Source organism: Lepidochelys kempii, chromosome 2 (assembly GCF_965140265.1).
Source record: "Lepidochelys kempii isolate rLepKem1 chromosome 2, rLepKem1.hap2, whole genome shotgun sequence".
Classification (NCBI taxonomy): Eukaryota; Metazoa; Chordata; order Testudines; family Cheloniidae; genus Lepidochelys; species Lepidochelys kempii.
The window spans coordinates 37,073,968-37,095,827 of NC_133257.1; the positions used below are offsets into that span (position 1 = coordinate 37,073,968).

The window sequence follows — 21,860 nt, forward strand, 5'->3', positions numbered from 1 at the left end:
ATGGAAAATACAAGATCAGATCATTTTTTCCATTCCTCAACAGGGCAGGATTTTTCTCCACACAAAACAGTAGAAAATATCCTGTAATCTAATTTTAAAATACTTTGGAAATGGCCTTACATTTCCTTCTATAAAACTATTAAAATCTAATGAATCTTACAGCTAGGAAGTTTTCCAGATATTGAGCCTAAGGACTATATTGGAACTGGAAAAGGTACAGAAAAGGGCAACAAAAATGATTAGGGGTATGAAACAGTTTCCAGATGAGGAGAGATTAATAAAACTGGGACTTTTCAGCTTAGACGAGATGACTAAGGGGGGATACGACAGAGGTCTATAAAATCATGACTGGTGTGGAGAAAGTAAATAAGGAAGTGTTAGTTGCTCCTCATTACACAAGAGCCAGGGGTCACCCAATGAAATTAATAGGCAGCAGGTTTAAAACAAAAGGAAGGACTTCTTCACACAACGCACAGCCAACTTGTGGAACTCTTTGCCAGAGAAGACTATAACAGGGTTCAAAAAAGAACTAGATAAATTCATGGAGGATAGGTCCATCAATGGCTACTAGCCAGGATAAGCAGCGATTGTGTCCCTAGCCTCTGTTTGCCAGAGGCTGGGAATGGGTGACTGGATGGATCACTTGATGATTACCTGTCCTGTTCATTTCCTCTGATGCTCCTAGCATTGGACACTGTCAGAAGTTAGGATACTGGGCTGGATGGACTTGTCTGACCCAGTACGGCTGTTCTTACGTTGTTTTAGCATAAGTAGTTAACACATTTCAATGGACCATTCAAGGAGAAGGGGAAATGGGGGGGGAAAAGCATAACTGGGTTATACAGATTGCTATAGTAAGCAATAAATCCAGTGTATCTGTTGTCCATGATGTTCAGTATCTAGCAAAGTTATTAATTTAAGCTTGTCTTTTGTCACAACACCAAACCACCTGTGGGTGAACATTCTTCACAAAGCCATCACTCTATATATGACCTCTGTTCTCCTCCCCAAAGGAAACCTGCACAACACTTTTGAAAGATGAGCCTAGGAGCTTAAATTTATAAATTTGCTAGATACTAAAAATCATGGATTGAATAGAGACACTGGATTTATTGCTTATTACATCTATGACCCACTTAACCCCACTGCCCAACTTCCCCCTCCCTTAAATCCTTTCAAATCATGGGGAGGGGGGGAATGCAGCCCACTTCCCCCTGAATGGTCTTTTGAAATGTGTTTACTTGTTCTAAACAATCTGTTCCATCTTTTATTTAGCTGTGGCACTGAGTAAATTTCCCACACCCGAAGAAAAGCTCTGTGTATGATGGAAAGCTGGTCTCTCACAACAACAGAAGTTGGTCCAACAAAAGATATTACCTCACCCACCTCTCTCTAGAAGTAATGCTCACAATTTCACACTATCAGCACACAGCCATTGACAAACAAAAGGGAGTTCAAAGAAAAACAAAAGTGACGGATCAGTAGGAAGGACTGATTTACATGTATCTCAACTTACCAACAAACAAAGACTAGAAATAAAGTTTATAGATATCTTGAGGATGTGCATACTACGAAGGCTGAAAAATTACTGGCAATAACCTGCACAATCAGGTGACCTGGGGAAACTGAAGATATAGGGCTTGTCTAGACAAGGAACTTGACCATTACAGCTGGAGTAGAGTAGTTTACTCCATCTTTATAATAGTTTACTCTGGCTGTATAATGTATTCTGCTATAGCTATTATGGACAATTTCCCTGATACTGACAAGTCATAACGGCCATACTCTGTCAGAACAAAGATCCACCTAGCCCAGTATCCTGTCTTCTGACAGTAACCAATGCCAGATACATCCAAGAGAATGAACAGAACAGGTAATCATCAAGTGATCCAACCCGTTGCCCATTCCCAGCTTCTCGCAAACAGAAGCTAGGGACATCATCACTGCCCATCCTGGCTAATAGCCATTGATGGACCTATCCTCCATGCATTTATCTAGTTCTTTTGAACCCTGTTATAGGCTTGGCCTTCACAACATCCTGTGACAAAGAGCTCCACAGGTTGGCTGTCCTTCCTTTTGTTTTAAACCTGCTGCCTATTAATTTAATTGGTGACCCCTGGTTCTTGTGTTATGAGTAACTAACACATCCTTATTTACTTTCTCTACACCAGTCATGATTTTATAGATCTCTATCATATCCTCCCTTAGTCATCTCTTTTCTAAGCTGAAAAGTCCTAGTCTTATTAATCTCTCCCCATATGGAAGCTGTTCCATACCCCCAATCATTTTTGTTGCCCTTTTCTAATTTCAATATATCTTTTTTGAGAGGGGTGACCAGATCTGCACGCAGTATTAAAGAGGTGGTGTACCATGAATTTATAGAGGCAATATGATAATTTGTCTTTTAATATTAAGACGCCATGTCTGTCACAGAGGTCGCAGAAGTCACGGATACTGTGACTTTCCACGACCTTTGTGACTTCTCCAGGGGCCAGTGTGGCTGACTCAAGGACCGCCCTAGCAGATGGCTCCAGGGCCAGCTGGTCGGTGGCCCCCGCGACAGCCACAACTGACGCTGGTGCCACTGGCCCCCAGTGCCACCCCCACTACCCCAAACAGCAATGTCCCTTTGCCCCTCCCAACAACCCCCCCCCCCACCTTCCAGCACCCCCTCCAAGATTTTAATCACAGGTATTTTTAGTAAAAGTCATGGACAGGCCATGAGCTATGAATTTTTGTTTGTTGCCCATGACCTGTCCATGACTTTTACTAAAAATACCAGTGACTAAATCCTAGCTTTACTATCTACCCCTTTCTTAATGATTCCTAACACTGTTAGCTTCTTTGACTGCCACTGCATATTGAGTGGATTTTTCAGAGAACTATCCACATAGACTCCAAGATCTTTGAGTGATAACAGCTAATTTAGACCCCCATCATTTGATGAATGCAATGTAATGCATATATAAACATTGAATTTAATCTGCCACTTTGTTGCCCACTCACCCAGTTTTGTGAGATCCCTTTAACACTTCATGGTCTGCAGTGGATATAACTATCGTGAGTAGTTTTGTGTCATCTGCAGATTTTGCCACCTCACTGTTCACTGCTTTTTCCAGATTGAGTACGTTGAACAGTACTGGTCCTAGCACAGACCCCTGCGGGCCACACTATTTACTTCTCTCTCCATTCTGAGAATGGACCATTTATTCCTTTGTTTCCTGTGGCTCAACCAGTTACTGATCCAGAAGAGGACCATCCCTTCCCTCTTATTCTATGACAGCTTACTTTGCTTAAGAACCTTTGGCGAGGAAGGCTTTCTGAAAATTTAAGTACACTATATCCACTGGATCATCCATGTCCACATTCTTGTTGGCTCCCCCTCAAAGAATTCTATTAGATGCGTGAGGCATCATTTCCCTTTACAAAAACCACGTAGACTCTTCCACAAAAATCACGTTCATCTATGTGTCTCACAATTTTGTTCTTTAGTATAGTTTCAACTAGTTTGCTCAGTACTGACATTAGGCTTACTGGCCTATAATTGCTAGGATCACCTCTGAAGCCTTTTTTGTTCCATGTTGTACTCAGAGTCCCAGCTAAATACAATTCCCAGACGCAGAAAAGGAGCTCTGTGTAAGCTAGAAAGCTTGTCTTTCAACAGCAGTTGGTCCATTACCTTACCTACCTTGATTCTCTAATATCCTGGGACCAACATAGCTATACCACCACAGTATAGAACATTCTTACAAAAACGTTTTATTATTTTCTCCACTGAGTCTGAGCTGAAACAACTTCATTTGTTTCAACAAACCTCCCCCACTGCAACTTGAGACCATTACTCCTTGTTCTGTCATCTGCTACCCTTGAGAACAGTCTAGATCCGTCCTCTTTGGAACCCCCTTTCAGGTAGCTGAAAGCAACTATCAAATCCCCCCTCATTCTTCTCTTCTGCAGACTAAACAACCCCAGTTCCCTCAGCTTCTCCTCATAAGTCATGTGCTCCACTCCCTAATAATTTTCACTGCCCTCCGCTGGAAGCCCTCAGAGTTACAAACACCAGTGTTATGAACTGACCTGTCAGTCACACCCCTCATTTGTAACCAAAGTACACAATCAGGCAGCAGCACAGTCACCAAACCCACACCCACCCCCCAATACAGTAAAGTACTGTGTTAAACTACTAAAAAAAAGGAAAGCAGCATTTTCTTCTGCATAGTAAAGTTTCAAAGCTGTATTAAGTCAATATTCAGTTTAGTCTGTTTTCACAGTAATTTAAGAAAGCAGGGAATCTTTAGGGCCCAATTCTGTATCAATTTATTAATAGGCTTTGCTATGTCACCCGTCACAGTATAGAAACTCCTCACATATATTAATAAACTTAGCCATACCACTCTGTTGCAAAGCAGGGAAGTGGCATCTCCATTTACAGATGGTGAACTGAGGCAGAGCAACCTCAGATCTTCTCTTTTGGGAGAGAAGTCTGAAGAAAGAATACCACCAATCCCCCAAATCACCCTGTCAAAGGAGAGGATAAGACAAAGGGGAAAGGTAGAGCCACCGGTGCAGAGGCCCTGTGCCTCAGCATTAGCTTTGCCCCTCCCCCCCAGCACATCTCCCTGGCTCCAGTGAAGCTATACAAGAAACTTCCTCTCCCCCGTAGATGGCCATGGAAAAGTCAAGGTGGGCTATATAGATACAGTAATATAGCCTGTGGCTCTATCATCTGTACCACAAATTTTTCACAAAGCCAGAGAGAGGATGATATGCACCCTTGGACCACCCCACTCCTCCCTAGTGGCCTGCCAAGTCTCCATTCATTATTCTCAAGCGGGACCCTGCGCGGAGGCCTCCACAAGGTCAAAAGCAATGAGACAAAAGAATATGGTGCCAACAAAGGAGACCAGACCCCCCTTCTGCACACAAAGCTGGGGACAGCTGCATACAGAGGGCCCCCTCCACGCACAAATTTATCCAAGGTCACACAAGTCTATGGCAAAGTCAGGATTAGACCCTGAATCACCTTGATTTAGACCCAGTGCCTTAAACATTCCTGCTTTCTGGGTCTTGAAAAATCCAAATAGCTATGCACAATGATAAGGATTATTTTCATGGCAAGTGGTGATTGTAAGGACGAAGACAAGTTCCTGCAGAACTTAAGCTTTAATTTAAAACAAATTGTTTCTACCTCTTATGGTTGCAATGATAACCATCCAAGCATTAACTTATTCGCAACTCCAGGGCCCCTGCCACTAGACAAAGCTGTCCCAAGCAGCAGCAGAATCAGCCTTAAACAACTCTGGTCAGTTTCACAGCTGCCACATAGACCTACTGGCAGCTGTTGAGGGACTGGGGCTCTGCTGCTCTACCCTTCTTCCAGCATCCATTATTGTGTCTTCATCCCGCGAAAAGCTCCAGTGCCTAGCACCAGTAAGTAACTGGCATGACTGGGCAGCAGTGGAACTGACAAGGGGTTCAACATAGCAGTGAAACAGACTAGAGGATGGTCATGGTCTCAAATGTACTGGAAAAACAAAAGAGCTTTTTCTTCCCATCTTATTGCTTTAGTTACTCAATCCCTCGATCAGCCTGCTGGTAGCATCATTATTGGGTCCTCAGCCCCTGATAAAAGCATTCAAGTTTTTCCTTGTGCCCCTCTGCCACTTCCATCTTTTGCATTAGCCTCTGGCAAGTACATGTCTGCTAAGTACTTCAAGCCCTGTATTTTCCCTCCCATTTAAAAATGGCTTTGAAACTTGTTTTACAAGTCTCTCAACAAGAGGGCTTTCCTACCACTATAACAACTAACAAGGTTTTTCTGCAGATGGCAAGCTCCCAGAAAAAACTAAGTGTATTACAGATTTTCAGAAACAATTTATTTGGGTGTACGAAGTGCTTCTTTTCTTGTCAACTTTCAAAACAGATGCAGTTTTCTTTTTAAAATGTTCAGTCAGGAGACCTCAGGAAACAAAGAATGGGAAGTAGGGATGAGACTATGCGCTCAGTCTCCTCGATGCACAGCACACAAAGCAGCATCTCGGTAGGGGTGGGAAAGGCAACTTTAAGCTCCTTTTATACACTTTGGATTCTGGCCTGATCAAGGTTCTACTTGCCACTGGACATAATTTAGGCATTTCAAGGAGTTGCTCTAAATCCTGGCTCTGCAACCTAGAGAGGCCCAGAATAGCCACAGTAATGTGTGCTCTTGGCTTGCAAGGGTCTGCATAGGACAGCATACAACTGTCATACACCTTATCTGCACATCCAGGAGGCTGCAACAGGATGGAGAAGCACTTCCTCGGTGTTCAAATGGGCAGCTAGTTGTTTCTATTACCTACCTTCCCTTCCAAGGTATTACAGGATGACAGAAAGATTTATCTGTTTATAAATCATTCCTTTCCAATTGTTCCCAGTTATATTACTTGAATGCAACAAATAATACAAAACAGGGAGGGGCAACTCACCTCCATTTGGACAGCAGCAGTGTCCTGGTCATAATGTCCCATCACATTTGGAAAAAATGTCATATTGTATGTCAGTCCTGTACACCTGGAAACAGTAATTGGTTCACAGGTGAACAGACTGTGCCCTTGTATCAGGGTTAAGATTAGACTGTAAATCACAAAAAACACAAGTATTCCCATTTTTGTCAAGATTTCTGATTTTAGCACATAATTTTGGTCAGTGGTTACAGAGATTTTTTCATATGAAGTCAATCTTCATCTTTTCTTCCAGAAGAAGATGGACAAAGAGCAGTGAAAAGCTGATCAAGCTCCTTGCTTCTCATGGGACTTTCCCAATCTGTACAATCTTGATTCCTTGAAAAATCTTTTTCTCCTTATTTGTGAACTGTAAAAACAAAAAGACATCGCAGCTCAGTGGTAATTATCTGTACAAAAGCCAGTAAATGACATGAAACAGTAGACTTTCCAGCAGAGAAAGCAGGTTTCTATAAATCTGTAAAATGAAAAGACAACTTTTCCCAGGCCTCATTCTCCTCTCACTTGACACTGGTGAGAATGAAGAGTAACTCCCCAGAATCACAGAAATGTAGGGCTAGAAGGGAGACCTCAAGAAGTCATCAAGTCCAGCCCCTATGCTGTCGCAGGACAAAAATCAACCTAGATCATCCCTGACAACAAGCGTTTGCCTCCTCTTCTTTTGTCAACACTAAGCACACCCAGTTTTTTTAAATCTTTCACAATGGGTCAGGTTTGCTAAATCTGAAGTCAAGAGCCACCAACGCTAGCGGAGTGGGGAGGTCAAGCGACAATTTAACCTTCCATCACACCTGGTACCTGTCCAATGGCTCTAAGCAAGCAAGGGGACTTTCCAGACAAGAAATCAATTTCCCCCACCACCACGCAGCCGCTGAGGTTACAGCGGGGAATACGTACAGCAGACAGGCGACCCGGCGCGGGCTCTCCACTCACACCGCTCCGCGCTCCCGTGCCGGGACTGGCTGAGCGGAACCCCCGCGATCGGTTCGCTTGGACACCGCTCAGCTACCGCCTTGCCCCGGAGCTGCAGCTGCGGCCTCCGCCCCGCGCCGGGGCCTGGTTTCCAGCCCCTCCCTGGGAAGCGGCGCCTGGGGCGGGACCACGGAACTCGCTCCATGGCCCCGCTCCAGGCTGCCCCAGCCGGCGTGGACACGGCTCCGCCCAGGGACAAGGCACAACGCACCCTGCCCCCAAGCCGTCCGGGGACCCCGGGCCCCTCAGGCGGCCTCCCCCGGGCCCGCCGCTCGGGAGCCCTGACGCAGCGTTGCGGGGAAGGGGCCACTCTCCCCAGTACGTGCCGCGGCACGGGCGGAAGTCCCCCCCCCCCGCGGCAGCGCAGCCACCCCCCGCCCCGGGAGAAAACCGGCGGGGCGGCTCAGCCCTTGAGGGCGCAGAAGCCCGGTCTTCACCTCAGCCGCAAGGGGGGGGGGGGGCGGCAGCGACTCCTCCCCTCCAATGGCCGCGCCGCTCCGCTCCGGCTGCGATTCCTGCGAAGCACCAACAGGCCGTAACGTCTCCTCACCTGGCCGCAGAATCCCGCGATATTTGAAAGCCGGCGGGCAGGAGCGTGAGGGGGCGGAGCCCGCACGGCCACGTGGCACGCATAGCCAGCCGCGAGGCGGCCCGCCCGCCCGTCGCCAGCCGCTGTCTGTCCCCGCCGGCCCGGCCCGGGCCCATCCCCATCCCCATCGCGGGGCAGTACTGGGCCTTGCTACCTGGGAACCAGCGATGCAGAGGGATAATTTAAATCAGATTTTAAACCTATAATAGTTGAACCAGTGCAAGCTCCCATGTGAACACCGCAATTGGGTGTGAGGATGGCTTCCTGCCCTGTAGTTCTGTTAAACCTGCCCCTAGGCTACCCAGAAATGAGCCACACTTTAACTGAACTAAGAATGTCCCTAATCTCTTGCACCGGTTTAACTGCCCACTGTAAATTATACCAATGCAAGTTTCTCGTGGCAATAAACCCTAATACTGGAAATCAGGAGTCCTGGGTTCCATTTCCTCATGTGCCACTGACCTGTTGCATGGCTTTGGGCAAATCACATAACCACTTGTTGCATTTGTAAAATGGGGATAAAAATACATTACAGATGTCTTGTGAAGCTTGCTTCCTTTGCGTACTGAAAGTGCATTGAGACATCAAATAGAGGGCCTGAAAGAAGATCATTACACAGTGGAGTGTGATGCTGATAACTGAGAAAAAGGAAAGGTGCTTATAGGATGACCAGATGTCCCGATTTTATAGGGACAGTCCCAATATTTGGGGTTTTGTCTTATATAGGCACCTATTACCCCCCATCTCCTGTCCTGATTTTTTATACTTGCTGTCTGGTCACCCTGGGTGATCATGTCATGCCAGTCTTTTGTGAGTCAGTTCAGGATACTGCACTGAAAACATGTAAATTAATTTGTAAGTGTCACATGTGTACAGGAAATTTCCTAACTGCAAAGTGTTCTCTCCCTCAGAAGGTTTTTCATGCCTATATGAAAATGGAAAAAAGAATAATTTGCCCATATACTGCATGTGCAACTCTGTGTGCTGGAACAGTATATGGGTATGTCCCTACCCCAAACAACTTACAATATGAAAGACAATGTATAACATTTGTAAACCTGAATTAGGCTCCAGTCCTGCAAAGTCTTATGCACATGTTTAACTTTATGCATTGTGAGTAGTCACGTTCCAGCGCATGAGTCTACTCTCAGCACTTAAAGTTAAGCATGTGCATAAGTCTTTGCAGGATCAGGGCCTTAGATATTGGCCTGGATCCACAAAGGGACTTAGACATCTAGAAAATCACTGAGATGAACAAAGCCTGAGTTAGGCACCTAGGCTTCCAATATATGGCAAGAGATAAACACCTGAGAATGAGATTCACAAAAGCCAGCATGCAAGGCAATGAGCTACCTAAGCTAACTACTAGCAGATGACGATGACAGAGGTGTGTCCTAAACCCTGCCCCCTCTGGGATTTAGGTGCCTAAATGCAGGTGGAGGACAGTGTTCCCTCTAATTTTTTGCACCCATGTGCAGAATGAATTTTGTTATTTGCACCGATATGGAGGTGATGTTCAGGGGTTTGGAATGTGGGAGGTGGCTCAGGGCTGGGGCAGAGCGCTGGGGTGCAGGAGTGTGAGTACTTCAGCTGAAGGTGCGGGCTCTGGGGTGGGCCCAGAGATGAGGGGCTTGGGATGCAGGAGGGTGCTCCATGGCTACAGTGGGGAGAGAGGACTCCCCACAGCTCTCTCTCCCCACAGCAGCACCTTGGCTGGGGGGATAGGCGCCTGTCCCTCAGCTGCGACAGCTCTGGGACGGGCTGCGTTCAGGGAGGGGCGCCCTGGCTATGACAGGTCCGGGCTGGGTTCGGGGAGGGGCACCCCGCAACAGGTTTGGGCCAGGCCGCCACAGCTAGGTCCAGGCAGGGTTGCCTGGGTTTGGGCCAGGCTGCCCCGGCCGCAGCTGGGTACAGGCCACACCGCGCTGCCCTGGCTGGGTCTGGTGGGCTGCACTGCTCTGGCTGCATCTGGGTTTGGGCCGCGCCTTGCTGCCCCGGCCGGGTCCGGGCCACACTGTGCTTCCCCAGCTGGGTCTGGTTTGGGCCGCCCAGGTTCAGGCCAGGCCACCCCAGCTGTGGCTGTGGTTGTGGCGGGCCGCCCGGGGTCGGGGTAGGGATGCCCTGGCCGCAGTATAGTTGGGGCTGGGGGGCTACCCCAGCTAAAACAGGTTGAAGACTGGGCTAGGTTGGGGCCGGGGGGAGGGTGACCTGCCCCGGCCGCGGCAGGTCCCCAGGCGGGTTCCCTGAGCGCTTGCACGGTGCTACATAGGCGGCTGCACAGCTTACAGGGAACTTAGGTCGAGGGAGACACCTCCCTCTGCTTGGGATCCACAACCATGAACACTCTCTTGGAGTTAGTCACCTCAGCTGCTTTTTGAGCTGGAGGAGAAAGGAATGGTGACTCCCTTATAACTTTTAGCCCAGTGATTACAGCACTCACCTGGTATGTGGGAGACCTGGGTTCAATTCTCATGATGGGGAGAAGGACTTTGAACATGCTTCTCTAACTTCTCAGGAGAGTGTGCTAACCACTAGAGGGGCACCTATCTTCTTCTGCTTGAGGAGCTCACAGGGGATAAGGTATAAGATAGGCATGTGGACGCCGGCTCTAGAGTGAGGAGTTCAGCCAGAAACACTAAGGGACTTTCACAGCAAAATATAGGTGCTGAGTCAGTTTAATACCTACAGAGTTAAGTGACAGCTAAGCAAAGTGCCTAAATTTTGGCCTTAGGTGGCAAAAGTCAGGAGTTATGGTCCTAAATCTTTTTGTGGATCTGGTCCATTAAGACTGCCAAGGAACAATTTTAAAGCCTCAATCCTGAAAAATGTGTATGCTTTACTACAATGAGTGTAGTAAAGTTAAGCATGTGCATAAGTATTGAGGCCTAAGTGTGCAACATTCAGAATTTAACAACAGAGGGAGTGGTGTGGAAACCATATATATTGCTTTATATGGGTATAGCAGAAGGGTGGTCATTGTTTTTGATAATAGCTTTTGAAATAAAGTATATATTGGATTATTTGTTACTCCATCAAAAGTTAATTGGTACAGGGAGTTGGTAACATAATATTTTAATGTCTGCCATAGTCAGAACAGCAATAATTAAAGGTGGCTGTATGTAATTATGATTACGTCATCCAAAAACTATGTTAAAAGAACATTAAATTTGCAAAATCAAGCACTCAAAAATAGTAAAAGACAAAATTAAGATTGCCTGTTCCGTCCCTTGTGCATATGCATTATGATACAGTTTTTAATTACATGATCACATACTGCATTTCCCAGAGGATCCTTTCCTCAATTCATTGCATGGGATGGATGGTGCCTAATTTAAGATGCCTATGGCCTGATTTTTCAGAATATTTAACATTTATACATTCAGAGCAGAGATTGCAGAATACTGTGTTCAGATGTGTTCGCCCCATCTCAAAAAAGATATATTGGAATTGGAAAAAGTTCAGAAAAGGACAACAAAAATGATTAGGGGTATGGAACAGCTTCCGTATTAGGAGAGATTAATAAGATTGGGACTTTTCAGCTTGGAAAAGAGACAATTAAGTGGGGATATGATAGAGTTCTATAAAATCATGACTGGTGTGGAGAAAGTAAATAAGGAAGTGTTATTTACTCCTCATAATACAAGAACTAGGGGTCACCAAATGAAATTACTAGACACCAGGTTTAAAACAAACCAAAGGAAGTACAGCTTCACACAACGCATAGTCAAGCTCTGGAACGCTTTGCTAGAGGATGTTGTGAAGGCCAAGACTATAACAGGGTTCAAAAAAAGACCCTACATAAATTCATGGAGGGGAGACAGCAGGCTGGGGCATAGCTGGAGGGCTGTGTCCAGAAGAGGACACTGGTCTGGGAGCAATGCAGGTCCAGATGGTGGAGACGGTGGAGGAAGTGGAAGTAATGGCGAATGAGACATCACTAGTAAAAGGCGCTATGGTGGTCCAAGAGAGCTAATTCCCAGCACGACCAGCAGGATGTGCCACAGCAGTGCGTTGGACTGCTACATTGTGGTGGACAGTGTGGGCATGTGGTCGCCCCTGATACAAGTGGCAGGACAAGGACTGTAGGACTGTTGCCCGATCCGAGACTTGAGAAACGGAGGGTAGAGAAAATAGCGGACTACTACTGGAGAGCCTGTGTGGCCCAGCTAGCCGAGCAGCAATGGAGGTTGGTTAAGCTGCTGCAGGCGAGGGCCAATAGACAGTATGAGCCAGGGGCGGGAGGCTGGTGTCGTGGCCTACACAATGTTTCACCTCTGGGTGACAGGGACACTTCAGGAGGAAGTGCCCCTACCGGGATGGGGAATGGAGATCACCCCAGAGAACAGACAAGAAGAACCTAAGAGAGTCCCCCTGGGAAGAGAGCAGGGAGGTGGCGCACTTGTTGGGCCTGTGGGGAACTGGGGCATGAGAAGAGGGAGTGCCCAAATGGGACTTGCAAGGCCCAGGCTAGTCTGGAGGGAAGGGCTAAGCCAGAAATAAACTGCAGGAGGGTCGTGGCCAAGAGAAGGCACAAGAAGTACTTCTGGTTCCACAAAGAGGACCATATACGGCGGCATTTCTCCCAGAGATGGAGGGGGACACTGGAAAATTGGGATCAGTCAGAAACTGCTCAGAAGGAGGGGATGGTGAAGATTGAGGCCCTAGCAGAGGGCATGTCTGGGGCAGAGGGGCCCCAGATAAAGAGGGGAACTCACATGAGAGTGAGACAAGGTATGGTGGGGACCCAAACGAAAAAGGGACCCCATGCGGGAGCCAAGCAGGCTACAGTGGGTACCCAAACCCTTGAGGAGGGAAGCCAGTTGTTCCTCATGCTGGAGAGCCTGCGGCAGGAAAGAGATGTCCTGAAGGCTCACCAGCTGAGGAAGAAACTGGAGAGATAGAACCCTCGTGGTGTGTGGTCTTAAGGGGGAGAGTGTGTGGTGAGGCACCTACCCCACACAGGCAGGAGAAGGGTAAGGCAGCCTTGGAGAGGCTGCACAAAATCCCACCGCACAGAACTCTGCCAATCAGGAAAGGGCTTATTGGGATAGCCAATCAGGAGAAGGCTTGCTGGAGCAGCCCATATATAAAGGGCTGCTCAGCAGAACAAATGGCAGTCTCTCCCTGAGGGCAAGGGGGAAGGACTGTCTGCTGAGGAGCACTGGTGAGACTACAGTGCTGGGCAGGGTAGTGGAGCAATAGGGGAGCTCTTGGCTGACCATGGCCAGACTGAGGCCCCTGAAGCAAGAGCAGGGAAGGTGCTAGGGCTACAGGGGAAGTGGCCCACGGAAAGTAGGCAGCAGGAATAGGAGGAGGGGCAGTAAGTGGCTGCCAGCTATAGGGTCCCTGGGCTGGGACCCAGGGTAGCGGGCAGGCCTGGGTCCCACCTCCCCCTTTTCTCTTACTTGCCAAAGAGGAGAGTGGCTTAAATTCAGGCTGCAGTTTGGCCCTAAAGCCAGGGGCTAGACTAAAGACTGCAGTTGGCCGCTGAGACAAGTGGGAGGACTGCCTGTCTCTCAAAAGCTGGGGGGACACCATGGTCTGGGAGCGACATGGGTCCAAATGATCGAGATGATAGAGGAAGTGAAAATAAGGGCGAGTGAGACATTGTTAGTAAAAGGTGCTCTGGTGGTCCAAGAGAGCTAATTCCCAGCAGGAGGTGCCGTGGCGGTGAGTCGGCACTGCTACAGTTAGATGTTGTAAAATTGCTATAACCCTACTGTGATGGGTTGGATCACAGAAACCCCCTTGGGACTGCCACCTGATGTGCTGAGACTACCTCTGAGTCCATTTTCCCTGGCAGCTTGGGACTTCAGAACCCTGTCTTGTTGAGCCAGACATGCTAGCCTGCTGCAAACACAGACCCAGGTCTGAACCACGCCCCCGAAACTGCAGACTTAACTGAAAATAGCTTAAGAAGTGCTCCTGTCTCTAGCACCCAGACACCCAACTCCCAATGCGATCCAAACCCCAAATAAATCGATTTTACTCTGTATAAAGCTTATACAGGGTAAACTCATAAATTGTCCACCCTCTATAACACTGATAGAGAGATATGCACAGCTGTTTGCTCCCCCAGGTATTAATTACTTACTCTGGGTTAATTAAAAAGCAAAAGTTTGATTTTATTAAGTATAAAAAGTAGGATTTAAGTGGTTCCAAGCAATAACAGACAGAACAAAGTAAGTTGCCAAGCAAAATAAAACAGAACACACAAGTCTAAGCCTAATACATTTAAGAGACTCAATACAGGTAAATCTCACCCTCAGCGATGTTCCAATAAGCTTCTTTCACAGACTAGACTTCTTTTGAGTCTGAGCCCAATCTTTTCCCCTGGTACAGTCCTTGTTCCAGCTCAGGTGGTAGCTAGGAAATTTCTCATGACTGCAGCCTCCTTTGTTCTGTTCCACCCCCTTATATAGCTTTGGCACAAGGTGGGAATCTTTAGTCTCTCTGGGTCCCCACCCCTCCTTCTAAATGGAAAAGCACCAGGTTTAAGATGGATTCCGGTACCAGATGACATGGTCACATGTCCTGTGAGACCCCAAGCCTTCATTCTTCCTGGCCTCACAGATAGGCTTGCAAGTAAACAGAGCCATTTACAACCAATTGTCCTAGTTGATGGGAGCCATCAAGATTCCAAACCACCATTAATGGCCCACACTTTGCATAATTACAATAGGACGTAAGAATTATATTTCTAGTTTTAGATACAAGTATGATACATTTATGCAAATAGGATGACCACGCTCAGTAGATTATAAGCTTTGTAATGATACCTTACAGAGACCTTTTGCATGAAGCATATTCCAGTTACATTATATTCACACTCATTAGCATATTTTCATAAAATCATATGGAGTGCAACATCACACCTACTTTCTTCCTTCTTTTCCTTTTGTGCTCATGACATCACTTTCCATTATTTGTAGTGTCTTCAATATTTAACTGGCCAATTGTTTCAATCATTTAACACCCCCGTCTTCTCAATAGTCTAGTGAAGCACCCTGATTTAGGGTGCTCTGATCCTGAAATTCATTAAACCCATGCAGAGCCCCAGTGAAATCAATGGGGCTCCAGGTAAACACTGTGGTTCACTTGTGCAGCTCCATTTGCAGGATCTAGCCCTTAGTAATATTTTCAATGGCAATTGCTGGAGTAATTTAAAATCCCCTTTTGTAGTGTACTTGTACTTATACATACTTGTAATGGCTTCCCTCATTCCCTCAGGTGAATTTTTATACATACTTAACCCTTTTTATGGTCTAAGGCAAGAACATGTAGTTTTTTTTACCAGGATTCTTGTGTTTCATATAGCATAATCATATACCAGAAAGATCAGACCATAAACCATTATTCTGTCAGGTTATTATATTTCATTTAACCAAAACCTAATAATTTAGAAAACTATTAACTAAAGAGTCAAGATTTTCAGAGTCATGATCTAAGAGGTTTAGGTTCTAGCTATTTTAGGCTAAGCTAAGCATGTGAGTAATCTCATCTTTTTTCTGTAAAGCCCTTAAGTATGTACTTAAATGTAATGCACTTAAGTGCTTTGCTGAATTGGATCCGAAATTAGTGTAATGTTTCAGCCACTGTAATATTGCTGTACATTGCCTCACATACTTATACTAAAACAATTTATGCTACAGAGAGCTTAAGTGAAACACAGGGCATTACATGGTTATTATGCACTGGGGAGGAGATGTAATAGTCACACTAGTTCCAAGGACCAGCACAAAGTCCTCAAGGTCGGACTTAAGTGAGATTTAAGTGGGTGTAGAGGCCTTGTGTTTGCCTTCTGCATAATATCAAATTTCACCCTGGGCAGTAGTAAAAATTGCATAACTGTATTTTTCCACTGATGTACTGTACTGAAACCTGGAATAATTTTCTTTGGCTATTACAGATTTACCAATTAAATACATTCTATTGTTGGCTAATTCATTTATAAGTGTCATAATGTTTTTGTTATACTGTTGAGACACACTGTTTGTCATTTTATTCATTTAAAAACAACAAGCATTATAAAATAACCAGTAGGTGCCACCAGTAAATCTTGATGCGAGACTTCAAACTAAAAAAAAAATAGTCATCCTTGTATTTTCAAAAATGTATTTGGAAAAAAAAAAGACAAGAAGAAAGTACAGAGTGTTAAGACCATTTACTTTAACTAAGATACAAAAATAGTCAAGGATGAAAACATTTCAGTTTATAAATAAATCATTTTTCTTCCAAGACCTGATAGTGAGTAGAAGCTCTACTACTTTAATCCAGCTGCTGGGAATTTGTGTCAATTGCACAGAGAAATCCTGAAACATATTTGAAACAAGCAAAGCAAAACCCAAGACAGTTACATAATCCTAAAAGAATGCCTTAGTATTTTGTGTTCTATTAACAAATATTTCAGATGTTAATTAATAGCTGCAGGATTATGTGATTCTCCTGGGCAGTAGTAGAGCTGTAATGTCTGCCACAGCATTTAAAGCAAGAGAGAAAATCTAACATACATACATATGTTACTGATCATTGGATACAGGGTTTGACTGATTTTTGTCCTGTGCTTCTGAAATTGACTAGGGGGATGCTAAGGCAATATTACGTAATCTCTATTATGCCCCCAATTTTCCTGTACCTCAGTTTACCTACTGCACAGGCACCAGCTTCCTCCTTTCCCCAGGAGTGCTCAAGCCCTGCTTTGCCCCAGGCCCCACCCCCATTCCACCCCTTCTCCCAAGGCCCCACCTCCTGCCTCTTCCCGCCACAGTCTCACCTCTTCCTGCACTCACTCCTCCCTCACCCCTCCCAGCACCTCCTGCACACTACTGAACGGCTGATCTGCAATGGGCGGGAGGCCCTGGGAGGAAGGAGGAGTTGATGGGCGGTGGCACCGGCAGGTAGGAGGTGCTCCCCACCTTTGCCAAATCCAACCATCATAAGCGGAATCGGCCAAGGCCCCCAAGTTTCATACAGGAGGTGTTCTCCCAAGTGGAGCTCTTAACAGCTCAGCATGAGTGTGGAATGTGAGTTCTGCAGAGAGGTGCTTCTCCCAGCTTGTGTCCCTGGGGCAGGGAGACAGTGTTTTGTTTACAAACAGAGGCAGGGTGATTAAGAAGAGAAAAGGATGGTAATGAAATTAATGATCTGGAAGTCCTTAGATGAACCTGTAAAACAGATGGGGGTTAAAGAGAGAATGCAGGGGACTCAGGGTATGTCTACACTACGAAATTAGACCGAATTTATAGAAGTCAATTTTTTAGAAATCGTTTTTATACAGTTGATTGTGTGTGTCCCCAAACAAAATGCTGTAAGTGCATTAAGTGCATTAACTTGGCGGAGTGCTTCCACAGTACCGAGGCTAGTGTTGACTTCCAGAACGTTGCACTGTGGGTAGCTATCCCACAGTTCCCACAGTCTCTGCCACCCATTGGAATTCTGGATTGAGATCCCAATACCTAATGGGGCAAAAACATTGTTGCAGGTGGTTCTGGGTACATGTCGTCAGCCCTCCCTCTCTCCCTCCGTGAAAGCAAGGGCAGACAATCGTTTTGCGCCTTTTTTCCTGAGTTACCTGTGCAGACGTCATACCACGGCAAGCATGGAGCCCGCTCAGCTCACTGTCACCGTATGTCTCCTGGGTGCTAGCAGACGTGGTTCTGCATTGCTACATAGCAGCAGCAACCCATTGCCTTGTGGCAGCAGACGGTGCAATAGGCCTGATAACCATCGTCATCATGTCCAAGGTGCTCTTGGCCGTGTCAGTGAGGTCGGTCAGGATCACCTGGGCAGACATGGGTTGGGGATATTGAAATGCCTGTAGTTATCCTTGGGGATCCAGCCTACCTCTGAATGCCATGGCTCATGAAGCCATACACAGGCAGCCTGGACAGTAGTCAGGAGCTGTTCAACTACAGGCTGAGCAAGTTCAGAATGCTGGTAGAATGTGCATTTGGACATTTAAAGCACGCTGGTGCAGTTTACTGACTCGCTTAGACCTCAGCAAAACCAATATTCCCATTGTTATTACTGCTTGCTGTGCACTCCACAATATCTGTGAGAGTAAGGGGGAGATGTTTATGGCAGGGTGGGAGGTTGAGGCAAATTGTCTGACCGCTGGTTATGTGCAGCCAGACACCAGGGTGGTTAGAAGAGCACAGGAGGGCGCGCTGCGCATCAGAGAAGCTTTGAGAACCAGTTTCATGACTGGCCAGGCTACGGTGTGAAAGTTCTGTCTGTTTCTCCTCACTCGGTTCACTCTGCTTCCCTGTAAGCTAACCACCCGCCTGTCCCCTCCTTTGATCACTGCTTGCAGATGCAATAAAGTCATTGTTGCTTCACATTCATGCATTCTTTATTTATTCATCACACAAATAGGGGGATAACTGCCAAGGTAGCCTGGGAAGGGTGGGGGAGGAGGGAAGGACAAGGCCACACTGCACTTTAAAACTTAAAAACTTTAAAACTTATTGAATGCCAGCCTTCTGTTGCTTGGGCAATCCTCTGGGGTGGAGTGGCTGGGTGGCCGGAGGCTCCGCCACTGCGTTCTTGAGCTTCTGGGTAAGGAGGCTATGGGAACTTGGGGAGGAGGGCAGTTGGTTACACAGGGGCTGTAGCGGTGGTCTGTGCTCCTGCTGCCTTTCCTGCAGCTCAACCATACGCTAGAGCATATTAGTTTGATCCTCCAGCAGCCTCAGCATTGAATCCTGCCTCCTCTCATCACGCTGCCGCCACCTTTCAGCTTCAGCCCTCTCTTCAGCCCGCCACCTCTCCTCGCATTCATGTTGTGCTTTCCTGCACTCTGACATTGTCTGCCTCCACGCATTCATCTGTGCTCTGTCAGTGTGGAAGGATAGCATGAGCTCAGAGAACATTTCATCGTGAGTGCGTTTTTTTCGCCTTCTAATCTTCACTAGCCTCTGAGAAGGAGAAGATTCTGTGATCCTTGAAACACATGCAGCTGGTGGAGAGGAAAAAAAAGGGACAGTGGTATTTAAAAAGACACATTTTATAGAACAATGGGTACACTCTTTCACAGTAAACCTTGCTGTTAACATTACATACATAGCACATGTGCTTTCGTTACAAGGTCGCATTTTGCCTCCCCCCACTGCATGGCTAACCCCTCCCCCTTCTCCCCACAGCGTGTCTAGCAGCGGGGAACATTTCTGTTCAGCCACAGGCAAACAGCCCAGCAGGAACAGGCACCTCTGAATGTCCCCTTAAGAAAAGCACCCTATTTCAACCAGGTGACCATAAATGATATCACTCTCCTGAGGATAACACAGAGAGATAAAGAACGGATGTTGTTTGAACGCCAGCAAACATAAGCTGCGATGCTTTGTTCTGCAGTGATTCCCGACTACGTGCTACTGGCCTGGAGTGGTAAAGTGTCCTACCATAGTGGACGGAATAAGGCTGCTCTCCCCAGAAACCTTTTGCAAAGGCTTTGGGAGTACATCCAGGACAGCTTCATTGAGATGTCCCTGGAGGATTTCCGCCCCATCCCCAGACACGTTAACAGATTTTTCAAGTAGCTGTACTGGGTGCGAATGCCAGGGCAAATTAATCATTAAACACGCTTGCTTTTAAACCATGTATACTATTTAAAAAGGTACACTCACCAGAGGTCTCTTCTCCATCTGGTGAGTCCGGGAGGCAGCCTTGGGTGAGTTTGGGGGGTACTGGCTCCAGGTCCAGAGTGAGAAACAGTTCCTGGTTGTCGGGAAAACCGGTTTCTCAGCTTGCTTGCTGTGAGCTATCTTCAACCTCCTCCTCCTCATCTTCCTCGTCCCCAAAACCTGCTTCTGTGTTGCCTCCCACTCCAATGACTGAGTTAAAGCACAGCGTTGGGGTAGTGGTGGCTGAACCCCCTAAAATGGCATGCAGCTCATCATAGAAGTGGCATGTTTGGGGCTCTGACCCGGAGCGGCCGTTTGCCTCTCTGGTTTTCTGGTCGGCGTGCCTCAGCTCCTTAAGTTTCACGCAGCACTGCTTCGGGTCCCTGTTATGGCCTCTATCCTTCGTGCCCTGGGAGATTTTGACAAATGTTTTGGCATTTTGAAAACTGGAACGGAGTTCTGATAGCACGGATTCCTCTCCCCGTACAGCGATCAGATCCCCCCGTTCGGTCCATGCTGGAGCTCTTTTGCGATTCTGGGACTCCATCATGGTCACCTCTGCTGATGAGCTCTGCACTCACCTGCAGCTTGCCATGCTGGCCAAACAGGAAATGAGATTCAAAAGTTCGCGGGCCTTTTCCTGTCTACCTGGCCAGTGCATCTGAGTTGAGAGTGCTGTCTAGAGCGGTCACAATGGAGGACTCTGGGATAGCTCCCAGAGGCTAGTACCGTCCAATTGCGTCCACACTACCCCAAATTCAACCTGGCAAGGCCGATTTAAGTGCTAATCCCCTTGTCAGGGGTGGAGTAAAGAAATCGATTTTAAGAGCCCTTTAAGTAAAAAAAAAAAAGGGCTTCATTGTGTGGACAGGTGCAGGGTTAAATCGATTTAACGCTGCTAAATTCGACCTCAACTGCTAGTGTAGACCAGGCCTCAGAAGAAATACAGTTAAGCCTTCTGAGCCAACGTTACATTCAGAAAAGAAGAAGATGTGAGGAGCATAAGTGAAAAGAAGCGGCCAAAACCCAGGGAAGGGATAGCAGGGGTATAGAGAAGTTCCCACTCTACCTCTGGTACTTACATGGCCCCATCTCTGTAGTATCTGAGCGCCTCACATCACAGCCCCTCGGTGAGGTAGAGCAGTGCTGTTATCCCCATTGTACAGATGGGGCACTGAGGCACAGAGAGACTAACAGCCAGATTTTCAAAGGTATTTAGGCACCTAGTGGGATTTTCAAAATCACCTAGAAGGTTAGGTTCTTTGCACAGCCCACTAGATGTCTAGGTACATCTTTGGGTGCCTAAAAACCTTTGAAAATCTGACCTCAGGGACATACAGGAAGTCCATGGGGGGAGTAGAACTCAGGTCTCTCAGGGCAAGCTCCCTATCCAGTGGACCAGCCTTCCTCTCTGCTGCATGCTGCAAAAAAGAGGCCTCTGATGGATGGGAGCAAAACCAAGAAGGCCAGTTCTCTGAGACTCCAGCACCCAATCCCAGATGATTGGGAACAATGTCATGGTTGACAGTATCAAGAGCAGCACAGAGATCAGGAAGGATGAAGAAAGAAAGAGAATGAGAGTCAGAGGAGAGGAGAGCACTTTACTACCAATGCATGGTGGGTTCTGCCCCAAGCTGAGTTGTACGGCAATGCCTGCTGTGCAATTTTAGATTTTAACTGAAAACCATTTTGTTTTTGTCATTTTTTGTTCTGAGTTTGAGAAAAGGAAGGAATGAGAGAGTGTGGTATGAGTATCAGATGTGATTATAAATCAAATTCTTAGGGTTTCAGCTGTATTCAGGCCAATTCCAGAACAAAGAACAGAAATTGCATCCACAGAGTCCTTAAAAGTCAACCATTATTGTCGTGATTTGTGTTATTCATTGGGCATGATCTGTGTGTTCTGTTCAGAATATGCCAGAAAATGTAATCCCTAAGCCAGTGCATATAAGATGTGTAATTCGGGATAAGATGGCTCAGCTATTTAAGTATGAAGTGAACATGTGCGGTCAATAACTATAATTGCATGTTTACTGTGATGTTTATATCTGTGAGTGGAGGCACTGATGGCAACAGAAGTTTTACTTGACTAAGGACTAGAAGATTTGACCCTCCAACTTTCTTTCAAGAGGAAGAGTTGCCCAGAGCTCCTGTGCCTGTTTATTTTGCTTTCCTGCCTGC

General features: G+C 46.6%; 1 protein-coding gene across 1 annotated transcript in view; it reads right to left on the minus strand.

The window, feature by feature from the left end:
• FZD6 (frizzled class receptor 6) overlaps positions 1-7,903 on the minus strand; it is a 60,867-nt gene extending 52,964 nt beyond the window's left edge. Inside the window, exons 1-2 of the mRNA XM_073330398.1 lie at positions 7,398-7,903; positions 6,465-6,849 (exon numbers count right to left, since the gene is read on the minus strand). Coding sequence (XP_073186499.1) covers positions 6,465-6,644 — 180 coding nt within the window. The 5' untranslated portion in view covers positions 6,645-6,849; positions 7,398-7,903. The remainder of the gene's footprint in view (positions 1-6,464; positions 6,850-7,397) is intronic.
• Between the last annotated feature and the right edge of the window lie 13,957 nt (positions 7,904-21,860).